Source organism: Gobio gobio (assembly GCF_949357685.1).
Source record: "Gobio gobio genome assembly, chromosome: 15".
Classification (NCBI taxonomy): Eukaryota; Metazoa; Chordata; class Actinopteri; order Cypriniformes; family Gobionidae; genus Gobio; species Gobio gobio.
In genome coordinates this window covers 25,209,757-25,223,058 of record NC_137108.1, presented here as the reverse complement: position 1 = coordinate 25,223,058, position 13,302 = coordinate 25,209,757, and the positions used below count along the sequence as shown (strand labels likewise).

At 39.4% G+C, this 13,302-nt stretch overlaps 1 protein-coding gene across 1 annotated transcript; it reads left to right on the top strand.

Annotated features, from left to right (window-relative positions):
- Positions 1-177: 177 nt before the first annotated feature.
- On the top strand, positions 178-9,299 carry gnl1 (guanine nucleotide binding protein-like 1). Its single transcript, XM_079837309.1, has 12 exons — positions 178-385; positions 1,436-1,589; positions 1,707-1,843; positions 2,002-2,153; positions 2,887-2,958; positions 4,331-4,523; positions 4,617-4,715; positions 4,791-4,973; positions 7,078-7,256; positions 7,349-7,523; positions 7,607-7,747; positions 7,831-9,299. The coding sequence occupies exons 1-12, from the start codon at positions 313-315 to the stop codon at positions 8,073-8,075; spliced, it is 1,803 nt and encodes a 600-aa protein (XP_079693435.1). The 5' UTR covers positions 178-312; the 3' UTR covers positions 8,076-9,299.
- The last annotated feature ends 4,003 nt before the right edge of the window (positions 9,300-13,302 follow it).

Sequence of the window (13,302 nt, the reverse complement as noted above, 5' to 3'; positions counted from 1 at the left end):
CACCACCTGTCAAAAATATAGGGGTCAAAATGGCTTATTATTTTATTGTTTTACTTTTGTAAACAGTAATCGCATAAAGTTAACAGTAAAAGAACACAGAACAATTCTACACAGTCGATAAAATGTATTTGTGACGCCTAGTGTTGAATCTTTGAAGTTCATATTGGTAGCGTCCACCCCGTCAGAGGTGGGATGTGTCACAGAAAAGTCCATGCGAGTAGCGGAGAAACTTCACGAATGTAAATATAGAGCTAACAACAGAGGTTACGTCCTCGCGCGTTCTTTCTTTTTTGTCCTTTGACTCATGCGAACATGCCACGCAAAAAGCCTTTTAGTAACAAACAGAAAAAGAAGCAACTCCAGGTGAAACGAGGAAAAAAGAGAGGTGGGTAACTAGCTTAGCTGAGTTAGCGCGCGACAAGCTGAAAGCGCTCACAGACGTTCTACATCAGCCACGTGACTCAATGTTTTATGATTTATACGTTAGTGTGTAGAAATGTGGTCCTGCTCTCACATATTAGAACATTAATTGAGCTGCTACGCTGCTGTAACTACTTGGTTTGCTAAGTTTCTGTGGACGTATGTAACAAAACTTGACAGGCAGTAAACAGCGCGTGCTGTCATTTTTATTTGTGTGTTGCATACAAGAAAGGACGCTGAATTTCACGTCCAGAAACAGTATTATAACGAGCTTGATGATATGGATGTTGTCTGCTGTAAACAAGTACTCTGTCTGTTCCTCACAGTTCAACCGTCACCCAGCCGAACATTAATTTATCTTTACAGACCAAATTTCGATTCTGCCTTGTCAACTGTGACATGATGCTGAAAGGGGGTGATATGACACGCAGTTTGAGCTGCTCGTGTTTTCCTGTAGTTGGCGCTTGTGTTATGCGGTATATAAGTGCGCAGACTCAGCGTGAAGTTACGTAACACAACAACAAAGCGATCAATACACACTAAAGCAGGCTGATTTAACTGCGGTTCGCCTCTTTTCGTGTCTAGTGCACAGTAAAACCAATATAAATAGTTGCAGTGGAATAGCAGGGATAATTATGTCATCAGTGTAAATTTCCGCACTATTTCCTGTATATTGTGACAACACAGTTAATTATGGGGGAGACATGATTATTGGAAGTACACAATGTTTTTCACAGAAAAGAGGGTATAATTCAAAAACAAAACCTTTGAACACTGAAAGAAAAACATGGCGTACGATTTACTATAAAACCAAATACATTTCACATTTAGTTACAAAAAAAAATGGCACGTAACACATTGAATTAAACATGAAGGACTGAGATAAAGACTGAAATAGTATTTTCTTGTAAAACATACTCCAATAAACCTTGTTTTATTAACAGTATATGATATTACTTTGCTTTGGAGTCAAGACAGAAAACACTCTTTAAAGTTTCTGTATGTGCGTATGCAGGAGAACCAGGTTCAAGTCACAGTAGCCGAAATGCCAGTGTGGAGAGAGGACCTGGCAGAGACAGACAGTCGGATACATCAGACAGCGAGACGACAGACATCAAGAGGATCAACCAACAGCCTGGCACCAGAGATGGCAGATATGACCCCAACAGGTGAGTCAGGGCAGGTGAAACAGTCAGTCCAGTCTTGTCTTATTAATTCAACATGACATGTTTTAGCAGGGACATGTATCGTCCTGTTTGTTAATCTCATAATGGCTTGTGTTGCAGATTCCGTCTGCACTTCGAGAGGGAGAGCAAGGAGGAGGTGGAGAAGAGGAAGAAAATAGCGATGAAGAAAATCCTGAAGCCGGTGGCAGAAAAGGAACTAGAGATGGATATAAACCAGATCTTCCCCGAGGAGAAAGGTATTTATGCTGCTGAGTAATAGAAAGTGGTGGTTCTCAACTGGGACACATTCTGGAGCATCTGTGTCGGAAAAAATATATAGACTTTGCTGTCAAATACATGAGTCAACAAGGTCCACTTTATATCTTCATTTCACTTTCATTTTGTCTAATCACAGGCCTGGATTTCCCACGGCGGCCCTTATGGAACTACGGCATGCGGCGAGAGGAGTTGCTGCGGAAAGAGGAGAAGTCATTTCTGGAGTATCTGGACATTCTTCAATCCAAGAACCCACCTGGTTCCCTCAGCCACTTTGAGCACAATCTCGAGGTGAGGAAAACACAGAACTGAAGTACTTCGAGAAATCATTTTTATCTGCAACCAGAATTTAATTGTTGCTGAGTCAATAGCTCTAATGAAATAGTTTTTTTTATTGCGCTTGAGCATCTGTTTGGCCAGACGGTGCTGGAGGCAAACACTGTTAAGTGTTCAAATTCACTTGTTTATGAGCTGTTGCCCTTCTCAAGCCTTGTGACACATAAAGCTGTTGTTTGCTTAGTGAAAAAGAAGCAACACTTCTCCTAAATGCTAGCTTGAATGTATAAGACTTAATAATTAGGCATATTAAACTTAATAAAAAAGGGCTTTTATGATTCCTGTTTGTCTTTAATAGCCTACAGACAACAGAAGCACCACATATTGTGGAGATCATTTTTAGACAAACAATCTTTGTGTCTAAGAAACTTGCCACTAAATGTTGCAAGCACTTAGCTGAGCAATTACTCAGCAAATATTGGATCACAATGAATTCATTGTTCACTGAATTCATAAGTTTTCAGATTAAAGTAGCAAAAGAAGACCATAAAATCCGAGTCATTATTTGACCTAAAGTGTGGCCAAAGAATTACAAACAGGTTGGCTAATCTGAAAGAATGTGAATAACAGATTTAGGGTTCATTACTGAAGTTCATACAGCGTGAATAGTGCTCATTCAAATAACAGCTATGAAAAATTGGTTCATTTGTTTTTGTTTTTTACTGACTGACTTGTCTTTCTCTCTCAGACATGGAGGCAGCTGTGGAGAGTATTGGAGATGTCTGACGTCATTCTGCTCATAGTGGATATCAGACACCCAGTGAGTGTGCAACTGTAACGCCTGTTGAAACTTTTAGCAGTTTTCAAAAGGTCATAAAAATTGCATGGCTGTTACACTAAATGTGAGAAATCTTAAAGGGCACCTATCATGGCATTTAAAATGTTCCAAATATTGTTTTAGAAGTCCCCAACAACAGTTTTGCATGCATGCAATGACAAAAAAGACTTTAGTTTTCTTATAATATGCATTTATTTTTACCTGTTTTGACAGCGATTCTCAAATGATTCCTTTAGTGATTCACTTTTCAAAACCCCACCTTTACGTGACGCTAATCTGCGGTGATTGGTCCGATGACCCAGTCAGTTGTGATTGGTATAGTCTGTGCAGATATTTTCGGAAACGGAACGCCCATCAAAGTCTTATAGTGACAGTAATTTGTTAATATGTGTCAGGAGTTATGCAGTTATGCTATTCTCCTCACGAAGACTCGCGACAAATCAACATCCCTCAGGGCTTTTAGTTCAAAAGTGTGCAGATGAGGAGACATATTGATAGATTCTCATATGTCTGTGTCAAATTTCTAAACAGAGGAGTATTTTTTATTCAATACTTCCTCAAAATGCGCAGATATAGCCTAATCATGAGCGATTGAGTCTCTTATGTGTTGTTTTTAATTCATCCTGATAGCCGGAGGGCGCTCTGTGCACATGTAGTCCATATTTGGTACAGACAGACGAAGAAGAACCATGTGCCATAATAGAAGTCCATAATAAAAGCTTCCTGAGATCGCGAAACATGCAAATAGAGACATTTGACGATTAAATAAACACACAATCGCGACAATGTATGGTTTGTCTTCAAGCCACTTAGTCTTCAAATGCTCATCCTTGGGCAGATGAAAAAAGTTTGCTTTTGAGTCGCACTTCAGAACACAGCGTCTCGTCGCCATGATGTTTTCTAGTTTTCACTGGCGTCTTGGAGCGCAATAAGTGGGCGTATCGTATTCAAATAACTTGACAAGTTGACGTCATCTAGTCAGAGAAAAAGCTTCGGTCTTCTAACGATTCTTAAAAATGACTCAGAGTCGACTCTTACTTTTGAAAGAAAATGACTATATATACGGTGTACTGTCATATTTCAAAACTTTGCAGGATGTTTTTGTTCACTTAGATCTATGTTACACACTACATGAAAGGTAAATTTCAAAATTCCATGATAGGTGCTCTTTAAATTATGCAAAATGTAGTAATAAAGTCCCCACTAGGTGGGGCCAGAGATCGTATTACATTTAATCTCAGAAAAATGCACTTTTGCATTGCGTTGTACTTTTTGAGTGGTGTGGAAGCTATAGTTTATAGTACCCATAGTCATTGCCATTCAGTACAAGCAAACATTATCACTCTGTCTGTAGGTGCTGCAGTTGTCTCCTGCTCTGTATCACTACATCACTGGTGAGTTAAAGAAGTACATCATCCTGGTTCTCAATAAGGTGGACTTGAGCCCCGCCCCGCTGGTGTTGGCATGGAAACACTATCTGTCCAAACAGTTTCCCCACATGCAATGTGTGGGCTTCACCTCACACCCAGGACAACCCTACAGCACCCGTGAGAGAGTCCTTCCACTATCAGTGCTTTATCTATAATGTGACTGAACAAAATAGACGAGAACAAAACTGTTTTCTTCTGTCCTAACTGCAGTTCTGCAGAAGAAGAGGGTGAGGAAGAAAGCAGGATGGAATCAGGTAGGAGGACCGTTCCAAATCATGAGAGCGTGTCAGGAGATCACAGCAGGAAGAGGTAAGACAAGTTCCTCCAAGACTACTAAATGAGCACTGGAACACAGGGAGTAATGATGACGATTGTTGTTTTCAGTGGATTTGAATAGCTGGGAGAAGAAGATCCAGAGGGATGCTGTTGCCGTGGGAACAGAGGGGGATCGGGGTGATGATGGATCAGAATCTGTGCTGATGGAGTATCATAGTGACGTTGCCATGGAAATGAACAGCCCCACGCAAGAACTTTATAAAGATGGAGTACTAACCTTGGGCTGCATAGGTAAAAGCCTGTTTGTCCTAGATTCCCCATGAAATTAATAATATTATTTTTTTGATGGAACTTTGCAATGTTTATTATAAATGATTTACACTCACCTAAAGGATTATTAGGAACACCTGTTCAATTTCTCATTAATGCAATTATCTAATCAACCAATCACATGGCAGTTGCTTCAATGCATTTAGGGGTGTGGTCCTGGTCAAGACAATCTCCTGAACTCCAAACTGAATGTCAAAATGGGAAAGAAAGGTGATTTAAGGACTTTTGAGCGTGGCATGGTTGTTGGTGCCAGACGGGCCGGTGTGAGTATTTCACAATCTGTTCAGTTACTGGGATTTTCACGCACAACCATTTCTAGGGTTTACAAAGAATGGTGTGAAAAGGGAAAAACATCCAGTATGCGGCAGTCCTGTGGGCGAACATGCCTTGTTGATGCTATAGGTCAGAGGAGAATGGGCCGACTGATTCAAGCTGATAGAAGAGCAACTTTGACTGAAATAACCACTCGTTACAACCGAGGTATGCAACAAAGCATTTGTGAAGCCACAACACACACAACCTTGAGGCGGATGGGCTACAACAGCAGAAGACCCCACCAGGTATCACTCATCTCCACTACAAATAGGAAAAAGAGGCTACAATTTGCACAAGCTCACCAAAATTGGACAGTTGAAGACTGGAAAAATGTTGCCTGGTCTGATGAGTCTCGATTTCTGTTGAGACATTCAGATGGTAGAGTCAGAATTTGGCGTAAACAGAATGAGAACATGGATCCATCATGCCTTGTTACCACTGTGCAGGCTGGTGGTGGTGATGTAATGGCGTGGGGGATGTTTTCTTGGCACACTTTAGGCCCCTTAGTGCCAATTGGGCATCGTTTAAATGCCACGGCCTACCTGAGCATTGTTTCCGACCATGTCCATCCCTTTATGACCACCATGTACCCATCCTCTGATGGCTACTTCCAGCAGGATAATGCACCATGTCACAAAGCTTGAATCATTTCAAATTGGTTTCTTGAACATGACAATGAGTTCACTGTACTAAAATGGCCCCCACAGTCACCAGATCTCCACCCAATAGAGCATCTTTGGGATGTGGTGGAACGGGAGCTTCGTGCCCTGGATGTGCATCCCAAAAATCTCCATCAACTGCAAGATGCTATCCTATCAATAGGGGCCAACATTTCTAAAGAATGCTTTCAGCAACTTGTTGAATCAATGGCACGTAGAATTAAGGCAGTTCTGAAGGCGAAAGGGGGTCAAACACAGTATTAGTATGGTGTTCCTATAATTCTTTAGGTGAGTGTATATTACGGGGCAGTTGATTGGTCGACGAATGTGCCTTCCCCCTCATGATGACATCTTTTCTCTGATGACATGTTCACCGGCATGAGACCGGGACAATAATCCCTACCTTCCAGCAACCTGTCACTCTCATTAGATTGCATCAATTAACAACCAACAACAATTCAACGATCTAATGAAGTCCTGATAGACAATCAAGTCCCGCCTTACTTTTTTCTTATTCGAGAAGCCATTTCACTTGGATATACGTCAAAATAGGGATGAGGGCATTCGCAATTTCCGTTTCATATGCCAACTTTAAAGGTGCAGTGTGTAATATTTATGAGGATCTATTGACAGAAATGCAATATAATATACATAACTATGTTTTTAGTGGTGTATAAAGACCTTACATAATGAACCGTTATGTTTTTATTACCTTAGAATGAGCCATTTCTATTTACATACACCGAAGGTGAAGTCACCATTTTGCACCGTCATGTTTCTACAGTAGCCCTAAACGGACAATCTGCTCTTCAGAGCGCTAGCTACTCTCTGCTGTCTCAGACGACGACACCTTTGTCCTGTGTCGGCCACCGTAGCTTCTCTATGTACTTCGAAAGGGAGGGGTGAGCGGTGGGCCGTTGCAATTTGCAACCTCACCGTTAGATGCCGCTAAAATTTAAACAGTGCACCTTTAAATTTTGTTGTTATGTCAATATCAGTTACATGTATCTTATTGAAGTACTTCTCCTCATTGTGAAAATTAAAATTCATTCATTCATTTAAAATGTATACTTTTTTTGCACTTTCTCCAGGTTTTCCTAATGTAGGCAAATCCTCGGTGCTCAACAGTCTGGTTGGCAGAAAGGTTGTGAGCGTGTCTCGAACCCCAGGTCACACAAAATATTTCCAAACATACTACCTCACTCCCACTGTGAAACTGTGCGATTGTCCTGGGCTTGTCTTCCCTTCCCAAGTGGACAAGCAACTACAGGTAAAACAGCATGATACTTTATAATTATAAAAGCGAAATCATCCGGGCTTTGTTTTTGTTTATGTGTGTGTGTGATTCATCCTCTCAAACAGATCCTGGCTGGTATATATCCAGTGTCCCAGCTGCAGGAGCCTTACAGTTCAGTAGGATACCTGTGTGAACGGACCAACTTCGTGTCTGTATTAAAGCTGAAACATCCCGACTACAGCCCAGAAAATCCACGTGACCCAGAAACACAGGACTGGACAGCATGGGACGTGTGTGAAGGTGTGTGCTTTTCTGATGTTAACATTCGATTGGAGGGAGGAACCGGTTGTCAATCGTCTGTGTTTTTATTTTTTGTTTTTCAGCCTGGGCTGATAAGAGAGGGTATAAGACGGCTATGGCGGCCCGTAATGATGTTTATCGAGCAGCCAACAGTCTACTGCGTTTAGCCATCGACGGGAGGTTGTGTCTGTGTCTGCGGCCACCTGGATACTCTCAGAGTAAAGGTGAGAGGTCAAACCACTACAGATTTGTACATGTCATCTGCCACTCGTGTCCCAGATTTGACATTTAATCTCTATCTCTTCAGATGAATGGGAATCACACCCAGACCTGTCTGAGATCATCGCTCTACAAGGAAGAAAGGAAGAAGAGGATGTGTGTGGTGACAGGGAAGACGACGACGGCGAATCCAGCTCAGAGCTGGAGGAAGACAACTATCGAGGTGACGATGAGGACGCTTATGGGGATGATGAAGATGATACCGTGAAGGCTAGCAAGAAGGGCCTCACTCTCAACATGTTCAGTGTGCTGGGAGAGAACGAGTGTGAGTGAGGGATGAGACCGCTCTCCTTCTCATTCCATGTTCATACATTCCGGTTTCTCTATTTAGCACTGATCTCTTTATGACCATCTCATTTCAATCTGCAATGCGTCAATCAAAGGACTGTATAAAGTTTTGAACATTTATTTCTCATTTGACGCTCGTCGTGCACTTAAACAGCCCATCGTATAGACAAACACATCCACTATTCTGCCTATTTTTGCTGCAGTATTAAGCTGGTTCTGTGTTCTATTTCAACCTCTCTGTGCCTCTGTACCTTCTCTACTTTTCATTTATTATCATCAAAAAAGTATCAAAATACTTTGAAATCTTTTGTACCTCCTGCATGCAGCCTTTTCCCTTTCTGAACGGGCGGTGGGAATGTCTGTACAACCAGTGATTGTACAATCAATGTTACTAAACAAGCATTGATGAACACAATCACTGATTTATGATCAGTCTCACAGCAGTGATGCCAAAGGTCAGGTGAGGTCAAAAGTCACGTTTTGACCTAAAACTGGGAGTTTCCCCCATGTGAATGTATTTTAACCTCAATCCTCGGCATGTAGGGCAGAACCAGTCATGTATGAGGATAAGACATAGAGGCACAGGCTGTTGACTTCAGAAGATTATTTTGATAAAAAGAAGTTATGGACACTCGAAGCACTTTTAAAGCAAGAGGCAGCAACCAGCAGTCTTTTACTGTTGAATACTTTAATTTCTGAGCAGATACACGTTTATTATGCGGGTAATGACGTGAGGGTGTCATTTAGGGTTGCAGTGGGAGTGACTTTATGCCACAAAATGTTCTAGACTATGCAAAGTTTAAAGAGCTATCAGAAAAACCTGAGACTAGCGTTCCAGACTGTAAAACACACATTGCACACTGACACAAGCCACTCTACGTTGGGATGATGTTCTTTTGGACTAAAAAGTGCATTTGTTAGAGAGTGGGTTGGTTTTGAAGAACTAGAGTTTGCACACTTTTGCTGTAGGACTCAGGTAATGGTTTATGATGTGGTGTTAGACTATCATCACAGATGATGCAGAGATACCGAGACAAGGGTGCTGGTTTCCTGCTTTTCAGCCTCCAGCCCTGCATGCCCTTGCTTAGGGATTTCATGTGGGTGTGTCTTTGTTTGTGTGGGTGTGATAGTGTGTGGATCATTCTTTCTTTATTAAGATGTTATTGTACTGACCGAAACAACCCTCTGCAATAAAAACGTTCCCCTGACTCTTTGCTCTCATTATGTTTGCACGAGAGGACGCAGCTACTTATGTCTTTACGTAAGAACGTAAATGACAACATAGTGTAATTGAAAGTATAATGTAGGCAAACATAAATTTAAGGTAACATGTTTGTGTGAAATGTATACTTTAACTTGTGTGGATATTAATAAGTAACCAATTAGCATCTTATAAACCGTTCACAAAAAAATAGAAGTCTATTTTTGAGATTTTTTTTGTCATCCAAAATATACTGTTAAGTGTTTATTTTATTGCACTTTATCTAATTGAGTCTGTAGATTTCAATTACAATACATATATTTAAAGGTAATATTCTCAAATTAAGTTTTTTTTTCTAAGGCACCAAGCCAGGAATCTCCACCTTAGTAGCACTTCCATACAACAAACTCCATTTATCTATATCTATATTCTGAAGTTTTTTACAGAGGGCTTTGTGCATCTCTTGCCTGGTGATTTTTTTCTGGCTGTTGACAGTGAAAAAAGAGATCGATTATCCCCTCTGTAAAATACTCTAATATGTCAACAATTAATCGAATTTTGAACCTGTATTCAATGTTCAGACATCTGTTTTGGAAATGTATGCAAATCAGCGCATATTTAATTATAAAATGTCTCATTTGCATATTTAAACATAACATTTTAGAAAACCTGTAATACAAAAAAAATGTTTGCAATTCTTTATGTAATCAATCAGTTTGATGCCAAACGTCGTAAAACAAGAAAGAACAACTACTGGGGCCCGTTTCAGAAAGGAAGTTCAACCAACTCTGAGTTTAAACCTGAACTCTTGAGTTGACTTACTCTGAGATGGGAAACTCTGAGTTTTGGGTTTCAGAACAGCTGAATTGAGGTAGTTTAATCAACTCTGAGTAGACTGACTCTGAGTTAAGCTCATGCACTCCAACTATGAAAAGCCATGATCAATGGAGCTCCGAAATTACGATTCACCATGGCAACAGCACCCAACAAAAAGACGTTTGCATACTTCCGGGTCAAAACACAAGTTTAATTCTTAATTATTTTAATTAAGTTTAATTTTCATGGTATCCAAAAGGCAAACAAAGAATGTGGCAGCAGCTAAAAATGAAAAAAAAAAAAAAAAAAATTAAAAAAACATAATTCAATCAGGAAAAGCTTTAAGCATAAAATGTTCATGGGTGTAGGTTTAATGACTTTACAAACATTTGACATATTAAATAAATATCATTCAGTGTCAAAGTGTCATCAATATCGTAAATCCTGCAAGGTTTTTTTTTTTTTTTTTTTTTATGTATGTACATTTATAACACTAATACTTTGTATTATATTACTTTTGCATCAAATTACAAAAATCAAGTTACCGCTGCTGTGAGAGTGTTTCTAATATAGTGTCTATGGGAGTGATAGTTAAAATTAACATCTTTCTCTCTTTTCACTTCCGTTATCAATCTCACTCTAATTTTTCCATCTTTTTGAAAGTTGTGAAATCACTATTGTGGAGTTTTTCTTTTGCTATTTGAGCAAATGGAGACACAAAAATATATATTTAATGTATTCTCTCATTCACCGCTATAAGAGTTAACCCAACTATGACGACTTCTGCTTCAGAAACCCAGAAATGTGAAAAGGGTCTATGCTCTTTCACATAATGAAATATTCTCTGATCCCACCTGTTATATTTATTAATTAGGGTAATGAAATTAAACATTTGACTTCTACTCAGGCCAGCCAAACTCCAGCACCACTGACAGATGAAGAGGAGATGGAGGAAGAATATTAACACCCAACAGGAAAAAGAATAAAGTATTTGTAGGAAATAAAGATGACTATAAAAAAATGTAAATAAATGTATTTAACAGCTGTGGTGGTGGTTATGGCATATATCTCGTACTACCATCTGGCAGCATCCTTCCATCCCATACAGTAATCCGTTTTCAGAAAGTGTGATGATGGGAATATGAGTGTCATCAATGAGTCCAACCACTGGAAATCCTAAAGGAAATTCAAATTATTAGGATACTTCTAGAGGATTCTCAAGTGAAGGTCAGGATCCTGTATAAAAGGACATGCCATTTTTGTCACTTTGACAGTGTCCTCGTGATGAAAATATGAGCAATGAATGTTCCTGCAAAGAATGTTTTTCTTACTTTGTATTTTTGTCAAGTGGCAGATAATTTAATTTGTTTTAAGTAAACTTTGCTTACTTTAGATTTAGATTAAATTCATAATTTTTTTATATTTATACTTGAAATACGACCAAAATACTCAGTAAGAAAAGAATTTGTGCAGTTTGAATGAATGAATTAAGTATTTAAACACTGCTGGTGCTTTAAAAAGAGGGAGGAGAACGAAAGAAACTCTGGGTTTACCAAAGAAAACCTGCTCCAGACCAGGTTAGGTTCACAGAGTAAGTTACCCTGGTAACTGACTCTGAGTATAAGTTACCTCTCTTTTAGAAACGGGCTTGACTTACCCTGCTTTCTCGGGTTTGACATACCTCCCATTCTGAAACAGAAAACCCAGAGTTTCCCTTATTTCAGGGTTAACCTACTCAGAGTTTTCACTTAACCTCCTTTCTGAAACGGGCCCCTGCTCGTGTCAACACAAACACGCGTCATTGTTGCTCTCTTGAACGTGCGTTAGAGATTAGTATTTTGTAAATAGAGGGTATGCATGTGACGTCACCATTGGCCGGAGTACAAATAATTGTACAAATATATTTGACAAGAAATCTGAGGTATATTTTTACAGACTGATGAAAGCTACAGAAAAGGGAAGAAAATGGATCGCTGCAATTGACTGAAACAACTGGACTCCAGGCAGCGAAACCTGGATTTGCAGTTATCGTTTTGTGTCAATATGTTGAATTGTGGGGTAAAATCATATCCTTTATATTATTTATATGTATTGACAAATCAATTAAATATTTACCATATCATATTCTGCATAATTGGGAGATTTTAAATCGGCTAAACACTGACAAAAGCTATACTAGTTTTAGACCTGGACGAAATTACGATATATATATAACATTGATATAAGCAATCCCTCGTTTTTAGACCTACCCATTTTCTATTTATATAAAGTGTTAACAGGCAACATTGCCTTATGTATTTCCCCAGCGTTGAAATCAGACTTGTATAAATGTCAGGAAACACAATTCCTGGCTGCATGTCTATATTCATGGATCACTGGATGTTAAGTTGTAAGGAGTCCAAACTGATAATCGTTTGTTTTATTCGCATTTTTGCAGTTTCCCCTATTAAATCCATTCATACAGGAAGTTATATTGCCACTCAATCTGGCTGAGGGGGCGTGTTCCGGCGGGAAAGTGACATCAATGCATACCATCTATAAAGTGGTAAAGTGTTTTTTGTTGGTTTTTCACAAACAAAGCACTCGCGACGCTTCATAAAACTGAGATTAAACCACTGGAGTCACATGAATTACTTTTATGACGTCTTTACTAGAATTCATTAAAAAGTCACATCTTCATTTATGTTCTGAAGATAAACGAAAGTCTTACGGGTTTGGAACCACATGAGGGTGAGTAATTGGTGGGTAATTTTGGGTAATCTAACCCTTTAAAAACACGACGCGCTTGTGCAAGACTCTGAAAATGCAGCGATGCTCAACACAACCGTCAAATATGGGCATCTACACTCCAAAAAAAAAAGGTTCTATATAGCACCAAAAGTGGTTCTTCGTCGTAATCATAGAGGAACCACTTTTGGTGCTATATAGTACCATATCTTAACATGTTCTATATATGGTAGCGGTGCTATATAGCACCTTAGCAAAATAACCGTTGAAGAACCACTGAAGCACCAAAATTGGTACTATACAGAGCTCATAAAGGGCTTCCACTATGATTACGAGCCAAAAACCACTTTTAGTGCCGTATAGAACCTTTTTTTTTTTTGGAGTGTAGCACATGTTTAAAGGTAAATAGCAGCAGTGGTAGGCCTAGAATGAAAAAAAGTGTGCTATGTGAACCCGCCCTATAAAACT